The 27,767-nt window shown below is 50.0% G+C and overlaps 1 protein-coding gene across 1 annotated transcript in view; it reads left to right on the forward strand.

Moving 5' to 3' along the window:
- Positions 1 to 27,767, forward strand: part of TMEM178B (transmembrane protein 178B) — a 333,995-nt gene that overhangs the window by 274,869 nt on the left and 31,359 nt on the right. The window contains exon 3 of the mRNA XM_057304458.1: positions 19,576 to 19,713. Within this exon, the coding sequence (XP_057160441.1) occupies positions 19,576 to 19,713 (138 nt within the window). The remainder of the gene's footprint in view (positions 1 to 19,575; positions 19,714 to 27,767) is intronic.

Genomic DNA, 27,767 nt, shown 5'->3' on the forward strand with positions numbered 1-27,767 from the left:
TCTGTATGAGACTCACTTGGTGTGAATTGTCTCACGTCCTGCTGTGAACGTGGTGGGGAGCTGAATCCAGGCAAGGGCAGAAGCTGCCATCGTCTCTCGCTCTCATGTGTCTGCTTTGGACTCCGGGGCCCAAGAGATTTGCAGCAGCAGGAGTTGACAACAAAATTCATGTTGCTTATTGACAACAGAACAAAACCCTTTCACTTATGTATTTAGATACTGGAAAATTTGGGGTTTTATTTTATCTAAGCTATTTGCTAAAGAGTCTTTGGACAGATTCAGGGGAGCCGATGGAAGGACATTGCTCCACCAGCGACATGGAGTTCGGTGGGACCCGGAGTCCAGCTCGTCCAGGGCCCAGTTCCCCGAGTAGCTGCCCCCACTGGGGACTGTGATGTTAGGTCACTCGTGGCCCCCTCTCACCCCACCTTCCAAGGTGGCACTGTTATTAACTCCATTTTTGGAGGGGACCAAAGTCACACAGCCAACAAGGGCCACTGCTGAAACCCAGGCCGTCTGACTCCAGACTCTGCTGGTTCTCAAAAGTCAAAACTTTTCATTTTAATTGAAAAGCACCGCTGTAATTGGTGAACTCTAGCTCCTCTCGAACCCTCGGGAAGAGTGCTCAGCCTCGTAATGTCCCGAAGGAGCACAGATGACAGCCTCCACCACCATGTCATTCTGATCTTTCACATTCCAAGAATTGTCATCAACCAGGAATGTTTCTTGGGCGCTTTCTGTGTGCCAAGCGCAGTGTCTGATTCAAAGCCATTTTCTGCTGCCCCCACCCTCTGTCCGACACCCTGGATTCTCAGCTGATATAGTCTTCAGGGTCTGTGTGCACTGCTTGTTTCTACTTGTCTACAGAAAACTGATTTCATGTCACGGCATGGGCCGCCATCACAATGCGTGTCCATAATTTGTCATTGTTTTGAGTCACCCTGATGCTTTCAGAGATTCCTGTGTCTGCTCCGATTCTTAAAAGAGGCCTATGGGAAGATTGCCTAGTGCTCAGATGGCATAGTAGTCTTAAGAATATGAAAAACTAAATAAAATTAAGACTTCTCCCAGTATGCATTGGCAGTCATGGACAGAGATGTTACAGGAGAAAAAAAAAATACTCTGGAAAAAAAAAACAAAACTCTGTTCTTCTGCAAGACTTTGGTTCCTTTTCCCTGGCATTCCAGGTTGTCTTGCCCAGAAGGAAAGTCCCTGAGGGTACTTCGCATACAGCTGCTTACAGTATTTGATTCAGGGGCTGATGGGGAGGAAGCCTTCTTGGTGTGATCGGGCTGGGTAAACCAGATGCCTCCACAAGCGGGAGCAACCTCTGGCCAGAGGAGGCTCAGATGAGCTCTTTGAACTTCCTCTAGCCCTATGCCTCATCCAGGCTCAAGGACAATGGTGTGTTGCTGTGTCTGTTTTCAAACCATGCTTTGAATATGTTCCTCTTTGATTATAAAAGCAACACATCCTTATTGTTGAGAATTTGGAAACCACAGAAAAGGATGAAGAAGATCAAAATTACCCATAATCCTCTTCTCCCATTAACCTTTTCCTCCGTTCCTTTCTTCCTTCCTTCCTTCCTAACTTCCTTCCTTTGGACTGGCAGCTGTTTATTCATGATGTACATGTACTCACAGTCTGGGGAGGAGGACACAGCAGGCCACATTGTACAATGTGGATTATACTCGGGCACGGAATGAGCCCGCAGGGGCTACGGGAGGCTGGCCTGACCGGAACCAGGGGTGGGTGTTCTCTCATCCCTGTAGGAATATGTGGAGTATCTTTTCTTTAGGTCTTTTTTTTTCCCTTGCTTATTATTATTATCATTAGTGTTGATAATCATTATTATTATACAGCCGGGAGCAGGCGGAATGTACAATTTCATATCTTACTTTTTTCAACATCATTTAATGTCTTCAAAAACATCATTTCTATGGCTCCATATTAGCCCATAATGTGAGTATGCAACAATTTATTTAACTATTTCCCAATTATTGGAACAGTTTAGATTGTTTGCAGTTTTCACAGAGGGGTTTTGAATGTCTGCAGTGCACTTCTTACGTGGAAGGATATGTTTGGTCAACTTACAACATTTGGAAATTAATACTTCACTAGAGAATATTTGCAAATGGCTTTTATTCCTCAATTTACTGTGTAGAAATATGGAGGCTTCAGTAGGAAGCTGGTGCCTCGCTTTTAGCTTTATCTGTCTATCCCCACATGCCCACAAATACTGTAAGCTACTAAGTTTATATTTATGTACTTACTAATGGCATCTCCTTAACATACATGTTTATTTAACCATGACAATTAAATGATCCCTGAAGAGTGCTAAAAGTTGGGTGAATCATATGTCTGTGTTATTATTTATTTTGGGTTTTGCCACAAATCAAGTTAAATGGATCATTTATGTGTCATAAAAAGGCGAGCGTATCTTCCGGCTGGGGATTGGTGAGACTTCCTGAAGGTTCGAGAGCAGAGTGGAAGCTGGGTGAGTGGGACCTGGACACACAGGTGGGGCAGGCGCCTTCTCTGCAGGGTGAGCAGAGACTAGGAAAGCAGAGAGCATCCTTGGAGAAGGGTAGGCCCCTTGGGTGGCCCTGGCACAGGGCACATGGAAGAGGGAAGCAAGGAAGGAGATTGTGCTGGCCGTGACAGTCAGATCCGAAGGGCCTGAACCGCAGCCTTCCATGTGGCCTTGACTCTGACAGACAGTGGGAGGCATTCAAGACTTGGAGCATGGGGGGTGAGAGAGTTTTGCTTTAGAAGAATTAATCTGGCTGATTGGAGAGGAGAAGCCCTAGTAGGAAGGAGGGATGAGGCGAGGCGAGTTTCAACAAGGAGGAAGAGTGCTGATGCAGATCGGGGTCCCACTAAGGGCCAGACACTGTGCGTGGCATTTTATGTCGATCCTCTCACCTCTGCTTAGAGATGGGGAATTGAGGCTTGCCAAAGGCCACGTGGGCAGAAAGTTACAGAGCCAGGTGTTAACCCTGATACCGAAGCTCAGGCTCATTTGACTACACCAGGGGGCGAGGTCAGGAGGGCCAGGACCAGGAGGAGGCAGTGGAGAGAGAGAGGAGGGGATGCATGCATTAATTATCATAGAGGCAAGTTCTGGTGAACTTGGCAACTGGTCAGAAACGAAGAGAGCCAGGAAGGAGGAGGATTCAAAATGGCACTGAAGTTTGGGTCATGAGGATGGTGATGCCATTGGTGTCAATGCGGAGGGGTGCTTTGAGAGTAATGATGAGGAATTGGGTTTTAGAGCTTCTGAATTAGAGGCATAAGCAGACCACCCTTGTCGACATGTCCAGAAAGTCGTGAGGCATATGGAGCCCAAGAGAAAGGCCCGTGCTGCTGACCTAGCGTTAGTAGACGTCAGATGGGTAGGAATTTAGCTCTGATTTGTGTAGGTGACAAATATATTTGAATGCAGTCCAAGTAAAATTTCATATTATAAATTCAGATAAATGTAAATGCTCCTCTTTCAATAGAAAGAGTACTTTAAATTCTTTGGTGATTCATCAGGTGCCAGAGCCAGAAGGAACCAGGCTTTAACGTCCTCCCATTTCCAAAACCTTGAGTCTTCTTGCCCTGTGTTCTCAGGTTCTTCTGAGCAGGCAGAATGAGTTCCTTGCTTCTAACCTGCTCGAGAACATCTAGACGCCTCTGTCAGTAGAATCCCTTCTACTCAGATGAATGTGGTCCAGCCCAGTGTCCAGGAGTGTCCCCCTAACCCTTGAGTCTGAATCCTACAAGCCCAGAAGACCCTCTTTCCCCCTTTCCAGTGATTAGAACAGTATTTCCAGAAGACAGAAAAGAATCTTTAACTTGAGATTTGTTCTGCTGCTGGGGGTGATGACACGAGAAGTGCAAAGACCTGATGAGAGAGCATCAGATGAACAACTTGGCTTCTTTTCCTACAGACATCATCTGAGACGTGGGAAAGGCTGGATGTCAATAGATACACATCTTGCCTTAAATATTTTATCCATCATGCTTAAAAAAAAAATCCGTGATCCACTTAATGTTTTTTTCTAACTCAGAAGTAAATCAAACACACCAGTTCCTTTGGGAGAACCAAAACAAAGTTTTTACCCAGTGTTTCCTGTTTTGTTCTGAGTTTTCACGTACCTGCCGATGATCCTGGCCTCATTAGTGAGCACCTTGCTGGAAGAGGCTTCGATAGCCTGCCCCAGAACAAAGACAATGTTGAGGTTGGAGGGAGGGAACGGCACCCATGGGGCCACAGGGGTGGGCATGCTTGTCTCTTGTAGAATCAGACACAAAGTACATAGCAAGCATTTACTTAACAAAAGACCCAACAGCCAAACACTGGCAAAATTCAAAAGTGACTGGCTGCACATGAAGCATGAAAACGTTTCCAGTCACATGAGACACTTCAAGCCTAGAAAGCAAACCACACAAAATGGAAAACATTTGAAAACATAAAAGTGAAGCCATTAGGCATCGCTTTTCAACAAAACCAGTAGAAAAGTCTTTCTCATTGACTGTCTCTAAGTGAGTGGTGTACTGTCAACTCTTGCTAACTTCATCTTCCAGGAGAGACACTGGGGGCTCCTACTCCTTTGTGTATTTACCGACTGGAATACACTCATCCCTTCATTCCATGGAGCTTTAGAACTTCTCTGTATTAGATGTTATAAGAGACAGAAAGAAGAAGTAACATTGTCTCGTTTTTCGAAGTGGTTGAATGACTCCGTAAGACATGGCAGACGGTAGGAGAGAAGATCCAAGGGTTTATGGATCATCAGCCTTCTCGAAGGAAGGGCTGGTGTCTTACCCATATTTATAAAACAAGACCTGGATAAAAGATGGAGCTCCACAAATGATGGCCAGATGAATGAGTCAGCGAATGAACGAGAGGTCCAGCCCACAGGTGTGCTGCATGATGGGCTCTTCCTTCAGAATGGGTGGTTCTGGGTAGAAGTACTCAAGAGGACGGGGTCTGAACTGAGCCCTGAGTGACTCTGGGAAGGGAAGGTGTCTCACACTGATACTCACCCTCTTTTGAACCTTCCTCCCCTTCTACCAAGCTTCACCTTATTTCTCAACTCCTTCCACTGCATGTGCGTCATGTGGGTATAAGTGTATATGGTGTGTCTGCTTCCAGGCCTTACTTCCTGGGCATTTACTTAGCACTTATTTTGTGCTAGCCTCTAAGTAATATACAAATAATAATCCTCACGACAGTCTCTGAGGTAGCTCCTATTCTTATCCCGTAGAAAAGGAAACTGAGGCACAGGGACAGTAAGGACACGCAGCTGGTAAGTGGGAACTCTGGAGTTCAAGTCCATGGAGGCTGACCCCCCCCCCCCATTCAGTGCTTTTCACCACCAGGCTCTGCTGCCCATACTTGTCCACATTTGGATAAAATGCAGAGCATGTACGAGGATGTTGTCTCCGGGCTCTTCAGGCTTATTCCCGCTGCTAAGTCTTCCTCCTCTGCATAGAAATAGACTCAATTTTGCGTATTTCAACAAAAGAAAAGTTCTCACTCTGTGCCCCCCCGCCGTCACTCCGTCTCCCACCTCTTCTGTATAGTCAGCCTACTTGAAAGCACAGTATCTAAGTGACTTTTATTCCTTATCTCCTATTCATTCCTAGTAACTCATGAGGCTGACTTCCGGTAGAGAGTGTTTGCCAAGATCAGGAGGGACCTAGTTACAAATCTAGTAGGCTTCACATGGGACAGACAGAGCCAGCTTTATGATCTGCATTCCCTGTCGCCAGCACAATGCCTGGCACATGGCGGGTGCTCAGCAGATCTTTGCTGAATGTCTTACGACGTTCCGTCTTATTTGATCTCAACAACATGAGGATCATTGAGCTTCTTTCTTCCTTTCATTCTCATGATACCCTCATGCTGGGTTTTGCTTGACGCAGCTGGACCATCCATTCTCCTCCTTCTCTCCCTCTTCTCATCCCTTCAGTATTGGTGTTCAGCTTCTATCTTAGCCTTCTTCTCATTTTTATACACCTACCCTGGGAGAGCAGGCCTTTGATCCTACAGCTTTACGTGATTCTTATATCAGTGTCTCATATGGTCATCTCTTTCCCAGGCATGAGACCCATACATCTAGGGCCATAATGGGCATTTCTACTTACACGTCTGTTAGGCATTTAACAAACTGAACTTCATCTCCTTCTCTTCTAAGACACGTCCTTCCCATCCTTCCTCCCATCCCCACTCCAAAAAAGAAAACAGAAATGAATCCAAGCAGAGAAGTAATACTCTATGCCTTTTCTTTTCTTCTTCTTCTTCTTCTTTTTTTTTTTTTTTAAAGATTATTTGAGAGAGAGCGAGTGCATGCAAGCAGGGGGAGGGACAGAAGGAGAAGGAGAGAATCTCAAGCAGACGCCCCACTGAGTGTGAAGCCTGACACAGGGCTTGATTTTATGACCCTGAGGTCATGACCCTGAGATCATGACCTGGGCCAAAACCAAGAGCTGGACACTTAACCAAATGTGCCACCCAGGCACCCCACCTTTTCTTCTCTTCTGTATCTTGGTCAGTGACATCACCATTTCCCATTGTCCAAGTCAGAAGCCTGGGAGTTACCAGCAGCTCACCCCTCTCCGTGCCTCTCACACTCAATCACTAATTTCTATCAATTCTCCTACTTCTTTTTTTTTTTTTCTTCTAAGTTCTAAGAGAAGTTAGCTGCTGTAGAAAGTACTTCTTTGTTTTCAAGTGATCACTAAGATTGATCATGGTGGCTCTAAGTGAGCATGTTGTTACAATTGTGAAAAGAAGAATATCATACAGGCTTATATAGAATGTGGGGTCTTCTTATTGCTCCTCAAATATGGTAAACAGATTCCTGCCTCTGCAGTTTTGCTCCAGCTGTTCCCTCTTCTTGGAACGCTTTTCCTCCAGATACCCACTCATCCGGTCCTTCCTCGGGATCCGCTTAAAATGTCACATTCTTTTTTTTCTTTTTCTTTTTCTTTTTTAAAGATTTTATTTATTTATTTGACAGAGAGATGGCCAGCGAGAGAGGGAACACAAGCAGGGGAAGTAGGAGAGGAAGAAGCAGGCTCCCAGCGGGGCAGGGAGCCCGATGCAGGGCTTGATCCCAGGACTCGGGGATCACGCCCTGAGCCGAAGGCAGACACTTAACGACTGAGCGACCCAGGCGCCCCTAAATGTCACATTCTTAAGAGAGCTCTCCTAATCTCTGTGTGTTAAACAGCAACCCCCACCTGCACCCCGCTGCGTCTTGTCCCCATTGCCTACTTTTTCTTTCCTTCACAGCATTTATCTTTGTCGTGTAGACATATGTGTTTGTGTATAGATGTGTAGTTTGTCTTGGGACCTGACATATATATGTTCACGTCTCCGTATAAAGTTGGTCTTTCTCCCCGAGAAGAAGATGTTGTGAAGCCAGGGCCTCGGTTTCAGTGACTGAATTCAGTTTTCTTGTTACATGTAGCAGCTGCTTGGTGAAAATGCATTGATGAATACATAAATGTATAGGGGATGCCCCCAAAGAGAGAATTTCTATGGTTGGAATTGTTTCCACGTGGAGGGTAGGATATAACTTTAGTTTTTTTGTACAGAATTCCTTTTCTAGGCAAGATCTTTATTTGAATGAGCTTTAACCGTCTGCCGAAGAGGCCTGGGTCTCAGCCTCCAAAAACAAGTCAGGAGAGCCACAGAGGAAGGCACAAGGGGAAAGGAGAGGTCAACCAAGTCCACTCATTCATCACTGGCCACTACCAAGCATCCACTAAATGGGAGAGAACCACGGTGGGGGTGGGGGGGACTCCGCTGTCTCATGCACGGGGACTCCCAGCCTGCGGGAGGTGCACAACCCGGAGCATTGATTTGATTTAAGATTATTCAACACTCCTCAAAAATGACTTCGTGATGTGCTGTGTATGTATTATTATATATTATTATTGTTTTAATAATGCTCTTTATTTTTGAGTTGTACGCCATCTCCTGACTGAAGGGCGGGCTGATATATTGCAAAAACGCGGCTGAGAAGGGCACCCGCTGGAGTAGAATCGTCCCTACCCCCAGAGCTCCAGGCAGGAAAGGTATTACCACCCCCATTTCAGAAAACAGACAGGCAAACAGAGAAATAATGTGACTGAGCTGAAGGTAGCAAACTCCTGGACAGGGTCAGAGGCCAGCTCTGCTCCCAGCACAGTGCTCACCGCGATTCTGCGGTTCTTGCTCTTCCCAGACCCCCTTTTTCCTGCCCCGCTGTCTGCTCCTGCCATCCTGTGCACCTGGGCTGTGGGAACATCTTTGCTTGTACGTGGACAGACGTAAGCACACATCCCTTAGACCCCTTTATCATACTTCTAAATTAGAAGACCACCTTTCCCACCGTTGCGCATTTAAAGATTTTTCAGGGCAGGGGTGGGGAAGTTATTGGACTTGTATTCCCCATGTAGTTCGTAATGGCTGGTATGCCCCGAGCCTGCTACAAACACATTAGATGACATCAGTAATGCCCACTGGGTCCATTGTATCTGTTCCTCCTCCTTGTAGGCTGGCAATGAACATAAATGATCACTGGTATTTGCGGTAACACTTTACAGTTTACGAAGGGCTGTCACAGATCTCATTTGATCGGCGACTCTAGGAGGCTGGAGGGCACAGTGATTAAGAGCCGGGTTTTGGAGTCTCCCACTTCTAAGCTGCTTGACTTGGGGCAAGTTCCTTATTATCTCATCAGTGAAAAGGGAATGATAAACTCCTCAATTTGTTGGGAAGATTGAATGTGGTCATGTGAAGGAAGTGCTCGGGATATGCCCGGCATAGAAAAAAAATGCTGTCTTTATTATCATCGTTCTTGGCGCAGATAGGACTCGTATAAGGGTCATCTATAACCACTTTAATGAAAAGGCTGCAGCCTACAAGTTTATCTGTTTCTTACTGGAACCTTTTAAGGTCATTCTGTCTGATCTCCCATCCCCATTCCGAGACGACCTCTGTGGGGGATTGCGCAGACTTGGACGGGAGGTAACTTTCAGGTATGAGTAAACTTTCATTTGCAGATAATAAAACTCGAGTCCGTTGTGAGGGCAGACTTTCAGCCTTGTGTCTCGTTTAAATCTTCTCCCTTTCCCAGCTTGGGTTGGCGTCGCTCTTGGAAACCCGCAGTGAGAGGAAAGACCCGTTCAGTCTTTTAGTCTCATTGTCCCACCTGCCGTCCCTGAGCCCTACTAGTTCTGGTTCCTCTAGGGCTGGGGAGGGGAAGGGAGGACAGGTAAACCCCCCACAGGGTCTAGGGCCTGGTCTAGGGCACATGTGCGATTCCTTTGGAAGAGCTCCATGGGGACTGACATCCCCTGTTGCTGACCTGGTCCCACTCCCTCCTCAGCCCCCATAGTTGCCGCCATCTTGCCATGGAGACCCTTCCGGTAGCAGTCATCACCCTCCCTCCAGGCGAAATTCTTAAATGGCATCTTTTCAGGGGAACCTTGCTCTTCATCGGCATTTACGCGGCCCCTGCGGAAGCAGGGCGTCCTGTCCCTGCCGAACTCTGGATGCGTGGCTCTCTCCTCGCTCTGTGGCCACAGGGAGCTCTTAAGCAGGTCTTGCCTCATTTTCTCAGGCCACGCGTAGGTACCGTCCGCTATACTCGAGGGTGCCCGTGGCGGCTCTCCGCGTGGTGCTCTCGAGGGCCCTTTCCTGGGCTTCAGGTGCTGCTGGTGGAGGAGTGGGGACGCGCCCATGGGAGCGGGCAGGAGTCTCCCCTTCTCTGTAAACCGAAGGTGCCGCGTGCTCTACAGGTTGTAGAACTAGCCCGGGCTCCTTCTAGCACGTTCAGCACGAGGTCTCACACCTCTTCTCGGAACAGTGCTGTCCCACAGAGAAATAGACTGCAAAACACACATCTCATTTTAAGTCTCTTTTAGCTATGTTAAGTACATAAAAAGCAGATAAAATTAATTTTCATAACATATTTTATCTAAGCCATTTATTAACATGTAATCAATAAAAAATGATTACTGCAGTATTCCTGCTGAGGCTTTGACAGCTGGTGTGGATTTTCCACTTACACGTGGCTCAAGTGCAAGTACTCCGTAGCCCTTTCAGGTTCTCCCGTGGCTGGTGGCTACCATACGGGACAGGCCAGCTTTAGAAGATGCGGGCTGGGGGGGGTGGTGCTCGTCCTCTGTTGTCTGCAGCTGTGAGCCTCAGAACCAAGTTCAGCTGGGACCCGTACAGTGCATTCAGCCAGCGTGGGGAACCAGGACTCAAACACAGGTCTTCTCATGTAACCTTCGGTGTTATGTTTGTTTTTTACACCATCATGCCATTCAAACAGGTGTTATGTTTCGTTTGTGGGGCTCTCAATGGTGGAAGGGACAGTTTGGGGTAAGGAGATTGCTGTAGACATCTGTGTGAGTTTTTGGAGGTTCTGGGGTAGCTCCACGGTGGACAATGGCTGTTTGGAGCCCGTTCCTGACAACCCGCTCATTGCTGGCCTGCGTGGAGCTGTGGGGTGGATGAGACTCTGACGTCCAATGGCAGATGTTTGCACGGTACGCACTATGAACCAGAGAGGAGCACGGCAGGTCTTTAGTTTTCACTGTGAAAAAGAAACAAGAAACTATTCCATGGTAGTGTGTCTTTGAAAAGGCAGTTCTCATCAGGATATCTGGGGGCGGGCTGGATATCCCCATCTTCTGTCACAGTTCAGAGTAGGGCAGCTTGCCTCATTATTCGGACTTGGAACTTTAAAAACAGTAAAGCTCAAGTCTTCCAAAGAACTCAAAATCTGATTGTTAAAGCACACGTTCCCATCGTAGAAAAGAACACACGAAAGTGTTCTTTTGTGTTAGGGCGGTCATCGAGAGGACGTGCCACTGGTTGACCCGGGAGCTGGACGCTGGCCCTCAGAGGCTTCTGATCCATTCCCTATCCTTGGAATGTGGGTTCTGATCACCTTTCCTGCTCCCAGAGGTGGCCCCAAGGACCCCAGCCTTGAGATAGTGATGTGGTAGTGAGACCATCTGGACAGTATATGTGACTGAACCCAGTTGAAGCCTGGACATAAACTTCTAAGATTTAGTGGGCAGGTGTGGAGGTCTGCTCATCTCACGGCGCCCAAGACAAGCCTCGTACGTCAGTCCCCTTGTTCGTTAAACCTGCCACCTACCAACATGGAGTGGCCTGTCTATCTCTCCCGTCTCTCCCCACCCTCTATACCTGGAAGCCGGTTTCAGATTTCACCCAGGAAGCTCCTGAAGAGGTTGCAGACCTACAGAAATGCTCCCTGTTAACATCTGGTGTGTTCTTCCTGGCACTCCCCATGCCAGCGTATGTGCTCGGTGCACACGCACACCTGCCCCGTAGGGGTCGTCCGAAGTAAGTGTGTGTGCGTTACTTTTCATCTAATAGTCTATTATGAACTTTCCCTTGTCATTGACATTCTTCAAAGGAGTAATTGTAATAGCCAAATCATATTCCATTACATTCCACTGAATGTTAAGTTCTCTTCTGGGGTCTGAGATGGCACTGAATCTGGAAAGGTCTGAGGCATGGAAAGGGCACGGGCAGACCGACGCCCTTTCCCAGACCTGCCTCTTCCTGGCTGGTGACCTTAGTCTCTGGGTCACTGGCTGAAATTCCCTTGTCTCACTTTCTAAGTCTACAAAATGAGAAAAGTGATGTCTACTTTACAGAGCCATTCAGAGGCTTACTGGACATGTCTATGTAAATTTCCCAACACGACAATGGCCTGTAATAAATACACAATAAAGGTTCGTGCCTGTTTATCTTCCTCTTCCGTACGCTTTTCGGACTCTTTGCTATCTGCCCATTCTCGGCAACCCGCAGCATTTTTCTGGAAAGATAGTACCCTGTAAGGTGCCTGCGGGCTTTAAAGTTTGCGTCTTTTGATTGCTTGGTGGGGACTTTCCGGGGACACATGCTTGCGAAGCCACACGGATTTCTGTACTGTGCACTCCAAGCAGCTGTCTGTGACACACGATACAGAGGAGGAGACGTGGGAGCGTCTCAAGACGGAATGGTGGATTGTACTGGTCTAGCTCCTCACTCCCAGTAGGAAGACCCTGGGGACAGAGGGTGAGGCACTGAGCAGGCTCTCCCCAGCTGTGTCTGGTTGGCTAAGTTGAGTTTCCTCTTTGTCATTCCCTCTGCGGTTCCTGCTGTTGTACCAGTGGGGCTACAGGGAGAAGGGAGTCTTGTGATTTTTTTGGTTTGGAGCTCTGTTTCTCACGTCTGGGCTTTTCTTCCCTTCTTCCTTCTCTCCAGGCACTTGGTTTAGCTGCTGACCGAGCTCATCAAGCGAGTACACATTTTGCAATTTGCCTTCCATTGTTTTAACAATGGATGTGATTTGTATATGGAAGGATCACATAATATCCCTATTTATGGCAGCTCTCAAATCCGTAGGTTTGGATGAGGAGGGGCGAAGCTCAAGCCTGTCTTCTGGCCTAGAAACCACTTCTTGGTTCTACAGCAGCTATCTTTTCCCCCACGATCTCTTCCTGACCTGAGGGGCGGTGCAGAAAGGTCTGTTGGGTTCTTGATCTGTGGGGCATCATGTGTCATCAAACTTTGTGGTAAGGAGCCCCCACGCCACACGGCTCTATGTGATCTGGAACCTGGACCTATGTTGATGTTTTGTTTGTATACAATAAACAACTATATTGGATTGTTAAATGATAGGTACCATTGGGTTTTAAAAATAAAATCAGATTGGAGGAAGAGAAATTGGCTTCAAGGCACCGTGACATTTGAGTCCCTGCAGGGCATTGAAACAGGCTGGTACATCCCCCCTCACCCTGCTTTATGCCACGCTGCACACAGTTTTAGCAACTGTGGCAGGGTGGGATGGTGAGCTCATTTAGCAAACATTTTTTGAGCACCTGCTTATGTCAGGCAATGTGCCAGGGATGGGAAAGACAAACAAACCCAGACATGACCACAGCCTTGAACAAGCTTGTATTTACTGGAAGGAGGGATACATGAGTGATTATACGAAGAGATGTGAGAAGTGCTGGAGGAGCCCGGCACTGGACACCAGTGTCTGCTAACGCCCCCGGAGGCCTCCCAGATGTTGACTTGTAAGCAATACCTCTAAGGATGATGAGAAGCTTGCCAGTGGAGCAGGTGGGCAGCCATGTCGACAGAGAGCACAGTACCCTCAAGGGAAGAGGGGGGAATCTCCATCCACTGTGACCGGAGCCTGGGGGACTTGGAGAAAGATGGAGGCACAAGGGTAGGCAGAGGGCAGTTCTGAAGGACTTTCAAGGATCCAAGCAAGCCGGGCAGACCTTTTTGTTTTCCTGTAAAAATAGCTTTTTAAATATAACCACATTATGCTGAACCAACTTCACTCTGAAAGAAAGCTATAGGCAAAGTCTCCCGTTAGCTACTTCTCTGTTTCAGTTTTAATGAATGATCACGGGGGCCCTCGCGGCAGAGTCGTGGTCCTGCCCATGTCTCTTCCTTCTAGTCAGTGCAGTGCTCACTGTGAGAGCCCAGGGTTCTGACAGCCTCTGTGGCCACCAGCACCTCTGCTGTAAGCTACTGCGGCCTCCAGCTGCTTGGTCCTCAGAGGAGAGGAGGCAAAAACACTCATCTCAGTGGTAATAAATAGAAAGATAAAGCCTTCACATCAGTTTCTCTAGGTACCTGAGAGGCATAAGAACAGATTCTAGAAGGCTCTTCCCTCTGGGTACCCGATCTTTAAGTAGGGGCTAACCCTGAATTGCTCCTCAGCCCTTTTTATGCTTATAAACGGCAAATGCAAGAGACGGGGAACGTAAAAAAGAGTGACTCTAAGTGACTTACGTTTCTATTCATATTTCTATAGCTCTAGCTTTGTGCTAGGGACTGTTCTAAGCAGTTTAGACATATTAACTGACTTAATCCTCTTAATAACACTTTGAAGCAAGTATTATCATAACCTCCGCTCAAAATGCGGAGACCGAGAGCCAGAGAGCTGGGCTAAGTTGCTCAAGTTCACACAGCCAGTACGCAGCAGGGCCATATTTTGAACCAGGCATCCTGGGTCCAAGAGTCTGTGCTTCCATCCCCAACTGTCAGATCTCTGTATGGTTACCCAGAACTAGACCCCCACTTCCTTCAGACATGGTTAGTGTGCAGTGATTGGGTCCTGGAATATTCCTTCTCATTTGAATCCATTTGTCCTGAGTTAATCCCACTGCTGGTATGTTCATTGCAGACTATCTCTCTCTGACTCTCCCTTACATCCCGGACTGATTCCTTGGGGCAAAAGCACTTGAGTTCTGGCCTCGCCGTCTCGTTCTGCCTTCCAATTCCTGTAACCTTGAACCCCAAGGGACTGATGAATTTGTGAATGAATGTCCAGCTCCTGAGGCAGCCCGTACTCTTCTACCCTCAGAGCCTGGGTGATAAGCTCGTATCATGCAGAGTGAGAGCTTACAGCAGGCAAGGCCAACCCAGACATGCCCGTGTGGCCGGCGAGGACCATGGCCTTGCTGGTCACCCCATACTCTTGGCTCTGGGGCTATTAACACAGCGTCCTCCCCCTCATCTCCACTGGGTACCATCTCAGGATACTTACCCTCACCGTTTTTTGTGGGGCTTGGGTTTTTTTGTTTTTGTTTTTGTTTTTGATGAGAAAAAAGAATTATAATCATCGTCATTTTTCTGTGCGAGGTCTTTAAAGAGCAAATAGAAAGATATTCGGAGCCCATATATATTTTCCTTCTCTAAGTGGTATTTATTTAAATGCAGATATCCTGGTTTCCCACGTAGAGTTGTAAGCAATACCTTTCAATTTAAATGTTAATAGAAGTGTAAACTTCAAAATCAAAATTTTTCTGTGAGGGAGAACTGCTTTTTCTGGTTCTGTTTAATGGTGCCCCTTGCCTTTCCTCCTCCACCCTCCCTCATTATCAACCCCCTTTTGCACACCATTTCTGCTGTGCTGAACTACATTCTTTTTCTAAAAAGTTGAGAATGCACCTTTCTCTTTTCAAAACTTGGAATGTTAAGCGTTCGGGTCATGGAATACAGATGATGGACTCCAACCCAATAGGATTCATGAGAAGATTTTTCCCTATCTCAGCTTTGGCCTCCAGAGTCCAACTTATCCTCCCGGGCTCTTTCTAAGGGATTATTCTTAGATCAACCCTGCATAATATTTTAACAAGGCTTCAGATATGTGAGTTAGGTTTCCTTTCTTTTCTAAAAAGGCAGGAAGTAATGGGGAACGAGATTCAAGCTACATAAGTTCCTGGGTGCAGAGCATTGCTGTGGGCACGGCGAGCAGTCACGGAGAGTGAAACAGGTAGTCTCTGACTCCCGAGGAGAGGAAGTAGGCACACCGGGCAATGTGGATGGGCAGGAATGCGGCCCTCTGCACCTGGCTCATTCCACAGACTGAGTGGCAGACGGGATTTACTCCAGTGCAAATGGGATTTACTCAAGTGCAAACCAGACATAACAAAGATTTCAAGACAGTGGAAACCATGTGTATTGCCTTTTAATTCAGTAGCAGCCAGCATCATTTCCTTCCTAAGGACCTCCCACGTGCATGTGACATCCAGCTTCTACTTACCTTTATTTTCTGTTCCCTTCGTTTTCTCATTATTTTTATCCTATTACACCATGTGTGTTTTGTAAGTCTTCTTAAGTCTTTTTTTTAGGAACATGATAGCGCCGTTAATACAAAAATTAGAATCGATTTTATAATATAAATTTCAGTGACTTTGACTCCACTATTTTAAGCGGTCAGTTTGTTCTCTGGAATTTTTCAATTGACTCCCGTTCTTATTTCATGGAGACAAAATACATTTCATGTCTTGCCTCTCTGGGAATATTAATAATAATTTTGAATGATTGCCTCTTCTCTCTGCGGCTTTGTTTCCTCAAGTTCTTCAGCTCCCAGGTTATAGGTACATGGTGGTACTGGCTTGTCGGGCGCCGGGGGTCAGAGCGCTGCCTGGAAGCACTCAGTGGGCCGTGGGCTTGTCAGTGGGAAGCTCTGTTGTAGAGTGGTTGCAGGGGCGTAGGTCTTTCCTCTCGTGCTGGTCATCCCTGGAAAGACCTCTCTGAGTCCCCAAGCTGGACAGCAGAGGCCAGGCAGTCCGTGTTGGGGGGCCGAGTGGAAGGGAGCTAGGGACCCAAGGTCAAGCATTCAACATTCCGTGTGTGAAGGTCACTTAATCGCCTATGTGGCATGAGCCTCCCCCCGCCAGTGCTAGGTACCCCCACCCTGCCCCCCTGGGGAGGGGAGCCCCCAGCGTTGTAGAGTGGGCGAGGGGATCGAGGGATCTAATTCCATCACGGACAACTTCCACTGATCCAGAGGAACCCGCGGCTGCCTGTTCTGAGCCTCTGGGCGACGCGGTGGTTTGGCTGGCAGCTTGGCCGCTGTCGTGTCCAGTTTGACTCTCACCAAGGGCACCATCCACCAGCTTTGTCGCTTCCAGTCCTGCGGTGTTCCCTGTTCTGTTTGCCCATCCTTGTGGATACCTATCTTTGAAAAAAAAAAAAAAATCACGGAACTGTAGTTCTCAGTAAATTTGGGCGGCGGAGAGGCTTGATAGATTTGTTCAATCGCCATGACAACCCAGTAGGTCTTTAACTGCGTTATTAATATTATTTTCCCACACAGCTCACTCTTCCTTTATGTCACTGGTTTGTCGAGAAATTATTTAACTTCTTTGGATCTTGCTTTCCTTGTCTGGAAAATAGGACTGTTTCTTGTCCTGTATCCCTTGCACGCTCTTGCTGCGGCTGCCTTGAATTACTATGTAAGTCCGAGGACCAAATACCCAACCGCACATGCACGGCTCTGCAAACTCGGGTTCACAGGGTGATGGTAAAAACCCTCCCGGTTGGTGAAAATACTCAGGCCTGACCTCCGGTCTTCATCCAGCTTTCCAGATCAACAGCTTAGCCCGGCCCTCAGCTTTTGCTGACAAAGTGCGCCTACTCTGTGCTTGAGGCTCACAGCCCATCTCAGACCGGGGACACAGGTGACGGTTCCCCTTCTCAGAACTTTTGCAAGAGAAATTATCTTTTTCATGCCCCTGCCTCTGCCTTTTCCTCTAAGTCAAGGACTTGACTTTCCTCTTGCAACCATGACGACCTTCCCGCTTCCTCCGATTACATTTCCTTTTCCTGTCCAGCTCCGTTTGTCCATTCCGGGCCCAAGGGGACACACCGTATGGGACACGTTGTCCACTTAATCCCCCAGGCAGTACCTTTGCTCCGGGGGATCTGCAGAGCCTGAGGATCAGGAAGGCCTTCCCATGAGCAAGGCCAAGTGCAGCAAAGGGGGGACGAGGGTCCTCTGTGGCTTCATTGTGTTGTCTATCTCCAGTGCTGCCAAAGGGTCCAGGATTTTAGAAGCCCCTCATGCACTGAAAAGGGAACCACTGATCTCACAGAGGCATAGAATGAAATTTCCTGATCTGCTTAAGGGGAACATAAACCTACTTTACTCCAAAAATACCCTGACCTCTCCTTCCCCACTTCCGTCGTCTCCTTGCCCTTGACGACAGTGGAGAGTGGACGAAGCATTTCCAGGGGTCCGCCCAAATGGACTCACACGTCAAGGAGGGGTTTCTTCTCCACCAGGGCGCCAGCTCGGGCCTGGCTCGCTCGAAGGACTGTGGGTGGCAGCGAAGGAAGAAGGGCTGAGCAGGTGGCAGCAGCAGAAGCCAGGTGGGGAGATGGGGGCAGGACAGCCACGCCAGTTAGCGCACAGGGTAAGAAGTGCCTGTGCGCCTGGCAAGACAGCACCTCCTCCTTTCACGCTGGCTGTGGACGCCTGAGCCCCAAAGCAGGAGCCGGCCCAGGCCCAGGAAGCTTCCTCGGACACATCGGTGATCGGCACCATCTGTGATGTGGCACGATAATTAGGCAGTCCTGGCAGTTCCCATTAAGTGACTAGAACGGGTATCACTTCTACCTGGCCGGGGCAGGCATTCCGGGTTGGGGAGGGGAGGACCGAGGAGAACAGCTGGAGCAGGAACCTGGATGGATGCTATGGGTGAAATCCGTGGCGGAAATCCGTGGATGGATTTCTGCCTTTGCCACAGGGTCCTGTCCTGTTTCCCTTCCAGGCTGTTCTCCTTTGCCCCTCCCTTCCCACGCCCCAGCCAGCTTCTCCTGGGCAGGTGCTGCCAGGGTCTCATCCTCCCTGTCAGGTCAGGGGAGAAGGCTGAGCTTTCTCTAGCCTAACTGTGCCAGGATCTGCCATGGCTCCTGATGGGGGTGACTGGAGTGGGAGAAGAACAGAGGGGATGGGACGCCCTGCAGAAACCTTCCCCTGGATTTGTGAGGGATGAAATGAGATTGACCCGTGCTTCCCTGGGGTGTGGATGTAGTTTGCTGTCGGATGCCCTCCCCTCCACCCTCATTCTCCCCCCCCTCCCTTTGAGAGAGGGGAATGCCCTTGGGGTCCTCCAGGCTGCTCCAGCAACCCCCTGGGCACAGAGGCTGGGCAGGTGGCTCGCTCCTATTTGGCTCTATGGGCTGGGACTAGGGCTGGTAGTTGGGTTCCACACGGACCACAGAGGTGGACAGGGAGCTGCAGGTCTGTGGGTGCCAGGGCAAGGTGAAGGGAGTCAAGGACAAGCAGCCAGGGTATTACCCAGAAGGAGGTAAGAAGGCTGGATGTCAGGGAGGGCATGGGAGGCTGGTGGGGGCGCTCACTGGAGGGGGGTGGAGAGAGCCAAGGGCAAGATGCTGAGTGAGGGTGGCTGAGATGTGAGAGCAGCTTTGCCCTCTCCCGCTAAAAATACTGCCTTTCCAGACAGCCCTTCTCCTGCCTCTACCCACATCGGCTTTGTAGGGCGGAGTCAGAGAGGCAAGAAACGGGGGAAAGGCCAGACCCAGAAAACTGGACTGACCTGGGTTCTGGGGGCTGAAGAGGCTGCCAGGGGGCTCTGTGTGAGAGCAGGAAGTGTGGCTTCCCGCCCTGCAACCCCACATGCAGGGAAAGCTGAGCCCCTGGGAGCTGGCTTAGAGGGGAAGGAACAGGACACCAGCAGCACGGGACCTGCTGGGGAGCCCAGGCAACCCTGGAGGGAAGGAAGGAAGGTCCCGGCAGGTGCAGCCAGCCCGCCAAGTCCCCTCCCTCCCCTGAAGGCCCGTTTCTCCCTGAGAGGTGACTGATGTTACGGGGAGCGCCCAGGAGCCGCACAGATCTGGGCTCGATGCCCTGTTCTGCCACTCGTTAGCTGCATGGGGTTCAGCAGTTCAGTCCATTTTTCAAGTAGGAATAAAGGTGGTACCTGTCTCAGGCGGTTGGCCAGATGCTTGGGAAGGACGGTGCTACACCTGGCACCAAGGAGGTGTAGAAGGAATGACAGCAGATGATGACGCTCTCTCCCCATGCTTACTAACCCAGCTGTCCTGGTCTGCTTTTGGCACCTACATAGTTACCATCTGGAGTGCTCTCCTCCACAAAGGGAGCTCAGTGGTGCAAACCTGTCCGAAAAGGGTAGGTTGCCTTCCTGCTTTCCCCTGCTGCCCAGGGTCGGGATGCACCTCGACCCTGAGTTCTAGGTCCCGAAGCTAACTGTTGTCCCCCTGCTTCCCCACAGACCTGCGCAGGATGACAGCCGGCTTCATGGGCATGGCAGTGGCCATCATCCTCTTCGGCTGGATCATCGGCGTGCTGGGCTGCTGCTGGGACCGAGGCCTTATGCAGTATGTGGCAGGGCTTCTCTTCCTCATGGGAGGTAAGGCCGCAGGCTCGGGCGCCTCTTGGGGGGCAGAGGTCCTGGCCACTGACATTCTGGGAGAATGGCTAGGGGACACTCATTCATTCATTCATCAAACATTTTCTGAGTTCCTCGTAGCTGTCTGCTACCGTTGCAGCTTCTGGGGCTCCACAGGCAGATAAGATCTGCTCCTTCCCTCTCGGGGGTCTGACTGCCTGGCGTGGGAAGGATGGTGTGGCCACAGAGTGGGGAGATGTGTCCGACCCAGACAGAGCACGAACTCTGAAAATGCGCCGGCATTTTATGCACATCCTGGACTTCGGGGTGGGGAGCCGGCGCTCTCCGGGCAGTTTCCTTTTCAAAAGCCTGTCCTCACCCTTGATTTATGAGTCCTCAGTGCTGCTACCATTTCCAAATAAGGCATTCTAAGGGTGGTAGGCCGGGGCTAGACCTTCTCTCATATCTGTCTCCCTTACTCTCTGCTGGTGTCACGGCCATTGAACTGCTCCAATGTCCCTATAAAGGATTGTAGATACGGAGAACTGTATGGCTAGGAGGAAGAGGGTCCAGCCCACGGGAAGTCAGGTTGATCCCTACTCTGCATGCGCCTCTCTTCCCCGCAGTCTCCGTCCAGAGCTGAAGCTCACCATCAGGTCTGCCCCTTCACCATCTGTTCCACAAGGAGGAGTGGATTGGTGCACCGCGTGGAGCTGGGTGGGGGGAGCTGGCCTGGGACAGCGGGAATTGGTCGTATTTATGGGAAGAAAGGAAAGCGAGTCCTCCATGTGGAAACGATGGCCGTTAGACTTTAGGTGCCACTTGCTTATGGCCAGCTCGGGTCCCCTTTGTGAAGTGCCTGACACCGGGTTTCCGGGCAGAGATGGGAGGCGGGGGGGTGGGCCAGCCTGAGGAAAGGCAGCTGCTGTCCCTGTGGGTGTGCGAGAGACGTCTGAGGGCTAGTGAGCGGTCAGCTGGGAGAGGAGGAGAATTGCAGGATCATCTTGGGGCCCGACGGTTCGCCCTCATGCCCTTGCCTCACAGCCGTGATATGCTAGAAACGAGACCGGGCTTTCCAGGCTGACCAGACCCTCTGCCCCAGAGTCAGATGTCCCGCACCTGTGCTCACGGGGGAGCTAGGGGGCTCTCTAGCCATCCCTACACCCCTCCTTCTGGTCTCCCTCAGAGACAGGCCCACAAGACCTGCCCCGTCCTTTGTCCGTGCCCTGTGTCCTCAGTGAAGCAAGGCTCGGGCCCTGACCTCCACACTCTGCTTTAGCCAGCGGTGGAGACCTTTACGTTTCCACCTTCCAGTCCAAGTCTCCCACAGGCCCTGAAATGTAAAAAGATAAAAGCCGAGTGGCTCTGTTTGTAGCGAGCGTTCTCTCTAAGATGCTTTTGGTGATACAGAGATAGGCTCCAGTAAACGGGCTTTTCTAAGGCTCTAGAAAGGTCTCCCAGGAATCGGAGAAAAGCTCAGCAAACAGGCCTCGGGCAGAGCAGGAATCCTTGAGCTCTGGGAGCTGACACTCTTTGATCCCCACCCTCTTGAGGTGCTTGCAGCTCCCTGCACGCGTGCCCCTCTCTCCAGGCCCCAAGCAAGGTTCACAGCCGGCCCAGGTGCTAAGTCTCCAGGACCTTTCAGCCCTGACAGCTTCCTTCTGGGTGGCTCAAGTCAGCTTCCAGAGAGACCGAGGAAGAATGTGATTGGCCCATTGATCCTCTCTGGCCAGATCTCACACCATCGGTCAGGCAGTAAGCGGGCCAGAAGTGAGTGACAATGGCTGGGCCCACAACTGCGACCAGGGTGGGGTCAGGGGCCCTTCCTGCTCACCTGGGCCCATGCATGGGAACTCTCTCCGAAGGAGGTGTGGGGGCCTGGGGCCCTGCGCGCAGCCAGCATGCCTGGGGCTCTGGGGCTGAAGGTCTGAAAGCTTTGATTAATTAGGGATCAGGGGCCCCGCCCTGCAGGGTGCATGAGTGGGTGCGTGGCTCACCATTGGCCTCCGTCACGCTTCTCAGTCACTGCATACACCAGTCACCAGCAGAGCTCTTAAAAATACTGGTGCTGGGCCCTCACCCCAGAGCAATCCCAGCAGGACTTCTGGGGGTGATCCCATGTGCAAGCAGGGGTAAGAGCCTGTGGAACAGCTGAACTTTAAAGTTCTCTCCAGTGGTAAAATGTTATGCTTCTAGGGGTGAACCGGTTGGCCAAGACCTCTCGTCATTTGCTTGCTTTCCACTCCCCCACCTCTTATGATTATTTCTCAAAGCAAGAGATAGGCAAGTGGCATAACAGGGCTTCGGTTATTACCGTGCAGACCTCTCCGAGCCCTGGTTACTGAGGGGCTCAGCGAAATCTGCTTTATAGGGCATGCACTGTATTTTTTTTATGACAAAATCATAGCTCATGATAAAATGTTAGCATCAAGAGGAGCTTTGGAGAAGTTGCTGTTCTAAGAGCTGTTTCTTGCTGATTGGGGACAGTGTCCTGGTGGAGTTAACCCATTCCATCCACTCTGGAGCTTTATATCTCCTCCCAATAGAGGCTAGGGAGACAAGGGGTGTCCACACACCTCATGAGACCATCAGGCCAGGCTCCAACAGGAGGGGAACAGGGACAAAGCCACGAAGCGCTGATCCCTCGAACAGGGGTCTTCTGGGGAAGCTGACGCTCCAGAGGGTGGGACAACACTCCCTTCCTCCTCCAGGTCGCATCCTTTCCAACGAGGCCAGACACGGCCATGCGCGTCCAGGTGCCCAGAGCAGCTCCCATCCGCTGACCCCAAGAATTTGGCTTAGTTAGCTGGAGAGGGAGCCGACTCAGGAGCAGAAGCTGTCCTTCCCCACCCCCCCCATCCCCGTTCAGCGGAGGGAGCTACTGAGAGGCCCAGGGGTCAACCTTGAAAGGATGCTTTGACCTACAGAACCCCATGTGTCAACACGGAACCCTCCCAGAACCTGACCACTCCTTGTCGTCTGGGAGTTAACCTTCTAGGGTTGGCCTTCCCAATGCTCGGAGAGTCCGCTACCAGTGACAGCCATCTCATGCGTAGGGCAAAACGATCAGTCACTCAGACTACAGGTATTTATGGCAAAGTAGGACAAAACAGGCCTCAGAGCCCTAGCTTTTGCCCAGATTGGCATTCCGGGCATCTGTAACCGAGCAGACTGGGGCCCAAAGGATTAGACCGAGCTATGCAAACAGCTGGTGGGGACCCACTGCAGCCGGGGGCCGGGGCTGGCCAGACAGGGGTGCGCTGAGCAGATGGAAGAAGAAGGGTCTGCAAGTGTGAAAAAAAGGGAAATTTGGAGTCCGGAGTCCAAGGATGGAATTTCACTTGACATTGGTTGAAACTACCAGGGCCAAACCACAAACACAAAAACAAACCAGCAGAATTCTATTAACAACCTCTTCTCTGTTCCAACATGAAGGAGGAGGACGGCCCGCACCGTGCACCACTTGTTCCAGATTTAACTAGTGCCCAGGTCTCACCGAGGGTACCCTGTACCCTGTGAAGTAACTGGCAACAAATTGTTTAATTAACGCTCCGCACGGAGGACGCAGTTAATTACGCAGGGCAGCTCTGTTGGGCCAGGAGGCCGGGGGTGGTGGGTGGGAGCCGGTTTCTCCTTCGGTGGGGCCTCCAGGAGCGGAGCCAGCCCAGACTGGCGCGGCACCAAGCGGGTGAAAGCAACTGCCAGAGACGAGTGTCTTGATGACTCATCGGTGGCATTCAGAAGCGCAGGATCAGGATGACACGGGGAAAGGCAGCGCGGTGGGGGAGCGTGGGACTGCTGCAGGTACCTCGTAATTCTCCCGCTGGGGAACCTCAGAGCCCCCGCAGGACACAGACCCGCAAGATGAGTGTGAACGTCCAACCCACACCCCACCCCCAGCGCACCCCCTCCCACGCGCTCCTGGATGACACCCGTCATCTCCGCCACCACCCGGGTCTGAGCCTCCGTGAGCTCTTGTCTCGGCTGACCCTGGAGCCTCCTGTCTAGACGCCCAAACTGACTCCTCTCTGGCATCCAGCAATCAGTCCTTCTCAGGGTTAACATAATTTTTTAAAAATCAGAAGTCAGATAGGTCACTCATCTGCTACCAGCGCTCCAGAGGCTTCTGGTCAAAACGAAAATAAAATCCAAATTCTTTACCATCTTTTTTAGAAGCCGTCTTAGCCAGTTTGGGCTGCTATTACAGAATACCAGAGATCGGACGGCTTATAAACAACAGAAATGTATTTCTTCCTGTTCTGGAGGCTGGGAAGGCCAAGCTCAGTACACGGGCACATGTACTCCCAGTACATGGGAGCCGCTTTCTGGTTCACAGACAGGCATCCTCATGCTGTGCCCTCATGTGGTGGGCTCCCACAGGGGGCTCTGTGTGTCTTCTATTATGAGGCCGCTGATCCCAGTCACGAGGGCACCACCCCCATGACCTAATCACCTCTCAAGATGATTATCTCCTCCTAATTCCATCACCTTGGGGGTTAGAATGGCAACATGTGAGTCCTAGGGGTACCCAAACCTTCTGTCCTAATGGGAGCCCTGTGTAATCTGGCTCATATTACCCCCCAACCCCCTTAATCTTCTTCTCTCCCCGACTCTGACATCACTCCAACCACACCGGCCGCCTTTCCCGCCTGGAGCACACGGAGCGTCATCCCGAGGCCCTGGAGCAGACCGATGCTTTTGCCCATAATGCCCTCGCCACCCAGGCCTCCTGGCTGCTCCCTCAGACCCAGACTCCAACTCAGAAGTCACCCCAAGAGAGAGCTTCCGGACCACCCAAATTCATGAAGCCCCTGCTACTCTCTACATTTTAATCAATTCAGCCTCCTACGGCACACTCACCACTTTCTGAAATGTGTGTCGTGTTTTGGTTTAGGTGGGGTTTTTTTTCTTAGCAGCTTAAAGCAAACATTTATTATCTCACATTATTCCACGGATCAGAATTCCAGGCACAGCTTAACTGGGATTTCTGCTCAGGGTCTCACAAAACGGTCATTGAGGTGTCAGCCGGGGCCGGGGTCCCCTCTGAGCCCAGGATCTTCTTCCGGGGTCACAGTGTTGTGGGCGGGATTCCATTCCCTGCTGCCGCGCTCAGGGAAGCTTGCAGAAGAGAGTCCCTGACTTCTTCCATCTCTGACCTTCAGCTTTCCTTTTTTTTTTAAATCTGTTTTTTAGATTTATAATTTTAGATTTATAGAAAAATGGAGCAAGTAGTACAGCGAGTTCCCATGTGACCCTCGCCCCCTGCACACAGGCTCCCGTATCCTCAACGTCTTCCATTAGCAGAGTCTGTGACAATTAATGAGCGAATATTGACAGATTCTTATTAACAAATGTCCATAGTTTGTTCGGTTTCTCTTAGTTTTTACCTGATAGCCGTTGTTTGTTTGTCTTTTCCTGTTGCGCTCCCATCCAGGATCGCGTAGTGCATCTAGTTGTCACGTCGTCTTAGGCTCCTCACGGCTGCGGCCGCTTCTCAGACCGCCCTTGTTTAATGACCTCCGTGGTTTTGGGGAGCACGGCTGGATGCCCTCTGCTGGAACTTGCCTGATTTTTTCCTCACGATGACACTGGGTAGCAGGTTGGAAGGGAAGTTGCACGGGTGAAGTGTCATTTCATCCCACCGTGTTAAGGGTACATCCTGTCCGCGTGATTGAGGAAGTTGTCCCCGATCACCTGGCTGCCGAAGTGTGTGCGGGCTTCTCTGATGCCGAGTTACTCGGTTTTCCCTATTTCCATACTGTTCTCTGTGGAAGGACGGCACCAGGCACAGCGCACACCTGAGGAGTGGGGACTTAGGCTCCCTCTCCTTTAGGATAGAGGATCTGCAGAAGTTATTTGGAATTTTTCTACGAGGGAGATTTGTCTCTCTGCCCCATTTATTAATTTATTCAGTCATTTATTTGTATCAGTATGGACTCATGGATATTTATTTTTTACTTGGGGTTATAATCCAATACTAGATTTGTTTTATTGCTCCAGTTCCGACTTTGGCCATGGGCCCCTTTGACATATTCTTATCAATGCGGGGTTTGGGTTTTGGTGGTGGTTGTTGTTTTTTGTTTTGTGTTTGGTTTTGGCACCACAAGGGGCTCCAGGCTCCTCTTGTATATTTCCTGCCATTTCTCCAAAGAACCTGGTGTTTATTGGAGAAGGGTGTGTAGACACCAAACTCTGGGTGCTAGGTGTCTGCAGTGTTGTTAACATTCATTGCCTCTCTGCCCCCACTTAGATGTAAAGCTCCATGAGCTTCAGAACCTTGTCTACCTTGTTCTCCAAGGTATCCCCCAGGTGGGGAATAGTGTCGGCACTCTCAAATATCTGTTGAATGCATGCATTGCAAAAGCGAATTATGGGTAGTGCAGAGAAAGTATTTTGCTTTGTCTCAATGGAACAGCTGTCCTTTAAGAAAGTACCCTGCCTTATCTTCTGTTCCTGGCCTGATCTTCTCCCCTTACGTGGGATTCCTTATCATCTTTCTCTCTTCATTTGAACAGTCCTAGGGTCTGTGTACTTCTTAGAAAATGTCTCAAATTCCCTTTGGAAGTAGGGGGTGTGAATTATACATGAATTCATGAAGACCTCTCTCTTTAATGGGGGCTCGAGACTGTTGGAAGTAGAAGGGACCTTAGAGACCATCCAGTTTGATGTCCCTGTGTCTCCAGATCGGAGTGGTGGTGTCAGTTGTCGCAGGCCCCCCCAGCTAGTGAGTGGCAGCCCTGCAGCCAGCACCGGCCTGTAACAGCAGCTCCTCCTGCTGCCTGGGCTTTCAGCTCTCCAGGCCACACGCACATCTTCCCATACTGGCATGCCTCCAGCCTGCTTCTGAGCAGGTGCGGTCCCAGAATCTCACTCCATTTCCTTTCTGTTCCTCCCTTCTCAAAGCTCAAAGGGGCATACGGAGGAGATCGTGGCCAGAATTGAGGGCACAGGTGGTAATGGGAAAAGGAAATCATTAAAGGTCCTTTTCCTACCACCTGTGACCAGTGTGGCCTTTTCTCCCTTCCCAGTCAGTCAGGGGGAGCGAAGAGAATGTCCTAAAGGAGCTCGAGCTATCAAACTTGAGTGATTGCAATGATTTGCACACCAGTGATGCCAGATGTCTCCCCCTCCACTGGGCTCACCGGAGAGCAGTTCGGCTGTGCTGTGAACCCCCAGATACCCCTCTTTTGATAGACAGAAACCTTGATAAAGGCCCAGCAATTCTGAGAATGTACAAGCCTAAAATGGAAAGTCTGAGGCAATAAGGGGTTTGGCCTGGAGGACTCTTCCGTGAGGCAGTGAGGTGATTTTAGGGCTACCCACAAAGTAGGATAAGATCTAGGGTTGCTGTCAGCTTCTCCCCACTGTCACTCCTAGCTGCCCGCTACTTAGAAACATGGCTGCGTCTGCATTTCTGTCAGTCCCGGAGGCACCGTGCTTTCAGCTTCACGATGGTGGGTCGTTGCTTCATGACTCATGGGTAAGAAGAGGGAGCCCATGTAAATTAGATATTCTGAGTTGGAGGAGAGGATAAATCCAGTAACTCAGTGACTTACCACAGTGCAAAGCTTATAAAACCCTCGATAAATGGTGGCTGTTACTGTTACATGAATGCCCCAAGTGAAGTCCATTCTAGGAAGGAGAGAAGTTTCTATAACCTACCATGACCAAACAAGGGCACAAAACCCATCTACTTACTGCTAAACTGCTTTTATAGGTTCATGGGAGATTTTCCCAGAACATCACAACTCTCCTCCTGGCTTTTTGTCCTCCAGACTTTCTTGCAAAATCCTGAGCAGAGATTCACGAAGTACTTCATACCCTGGAATATATCTGTCTTGCCTTTCAGAAGGTGCTTATTCGAGTATTTATTAGCATTTGAAAATTACATTCAAAACAAAGACATTTGGGAGAGGAGACACATTGCCAGGAGGATTAAGAAGCAGCACACACCCTTACCTAATGTGGAACGAGGGACCAGGATCAATCACTCCAGCAACCCAGGCAACGGGAGGGCTTCATTTTCACCTGAAGAGCTGGAACACATCGAAAGGAGTTGCACCTTTGGCACCCTT

Source organism: Ursus arctos, unplaced genomic scaffold, assembly GCF_023065955.2.
Source record: "Ursus arctos isolate Adak ecotype North America unplaced genomic scaffold, UrsArc2.0 scaffold_3, whole genome shotgun sequence".
NCBI lineage: Eukaryota > Metazoa > Chordata > Mammalia > Carnivora > Ursidae > Ursus > Ursus arctos.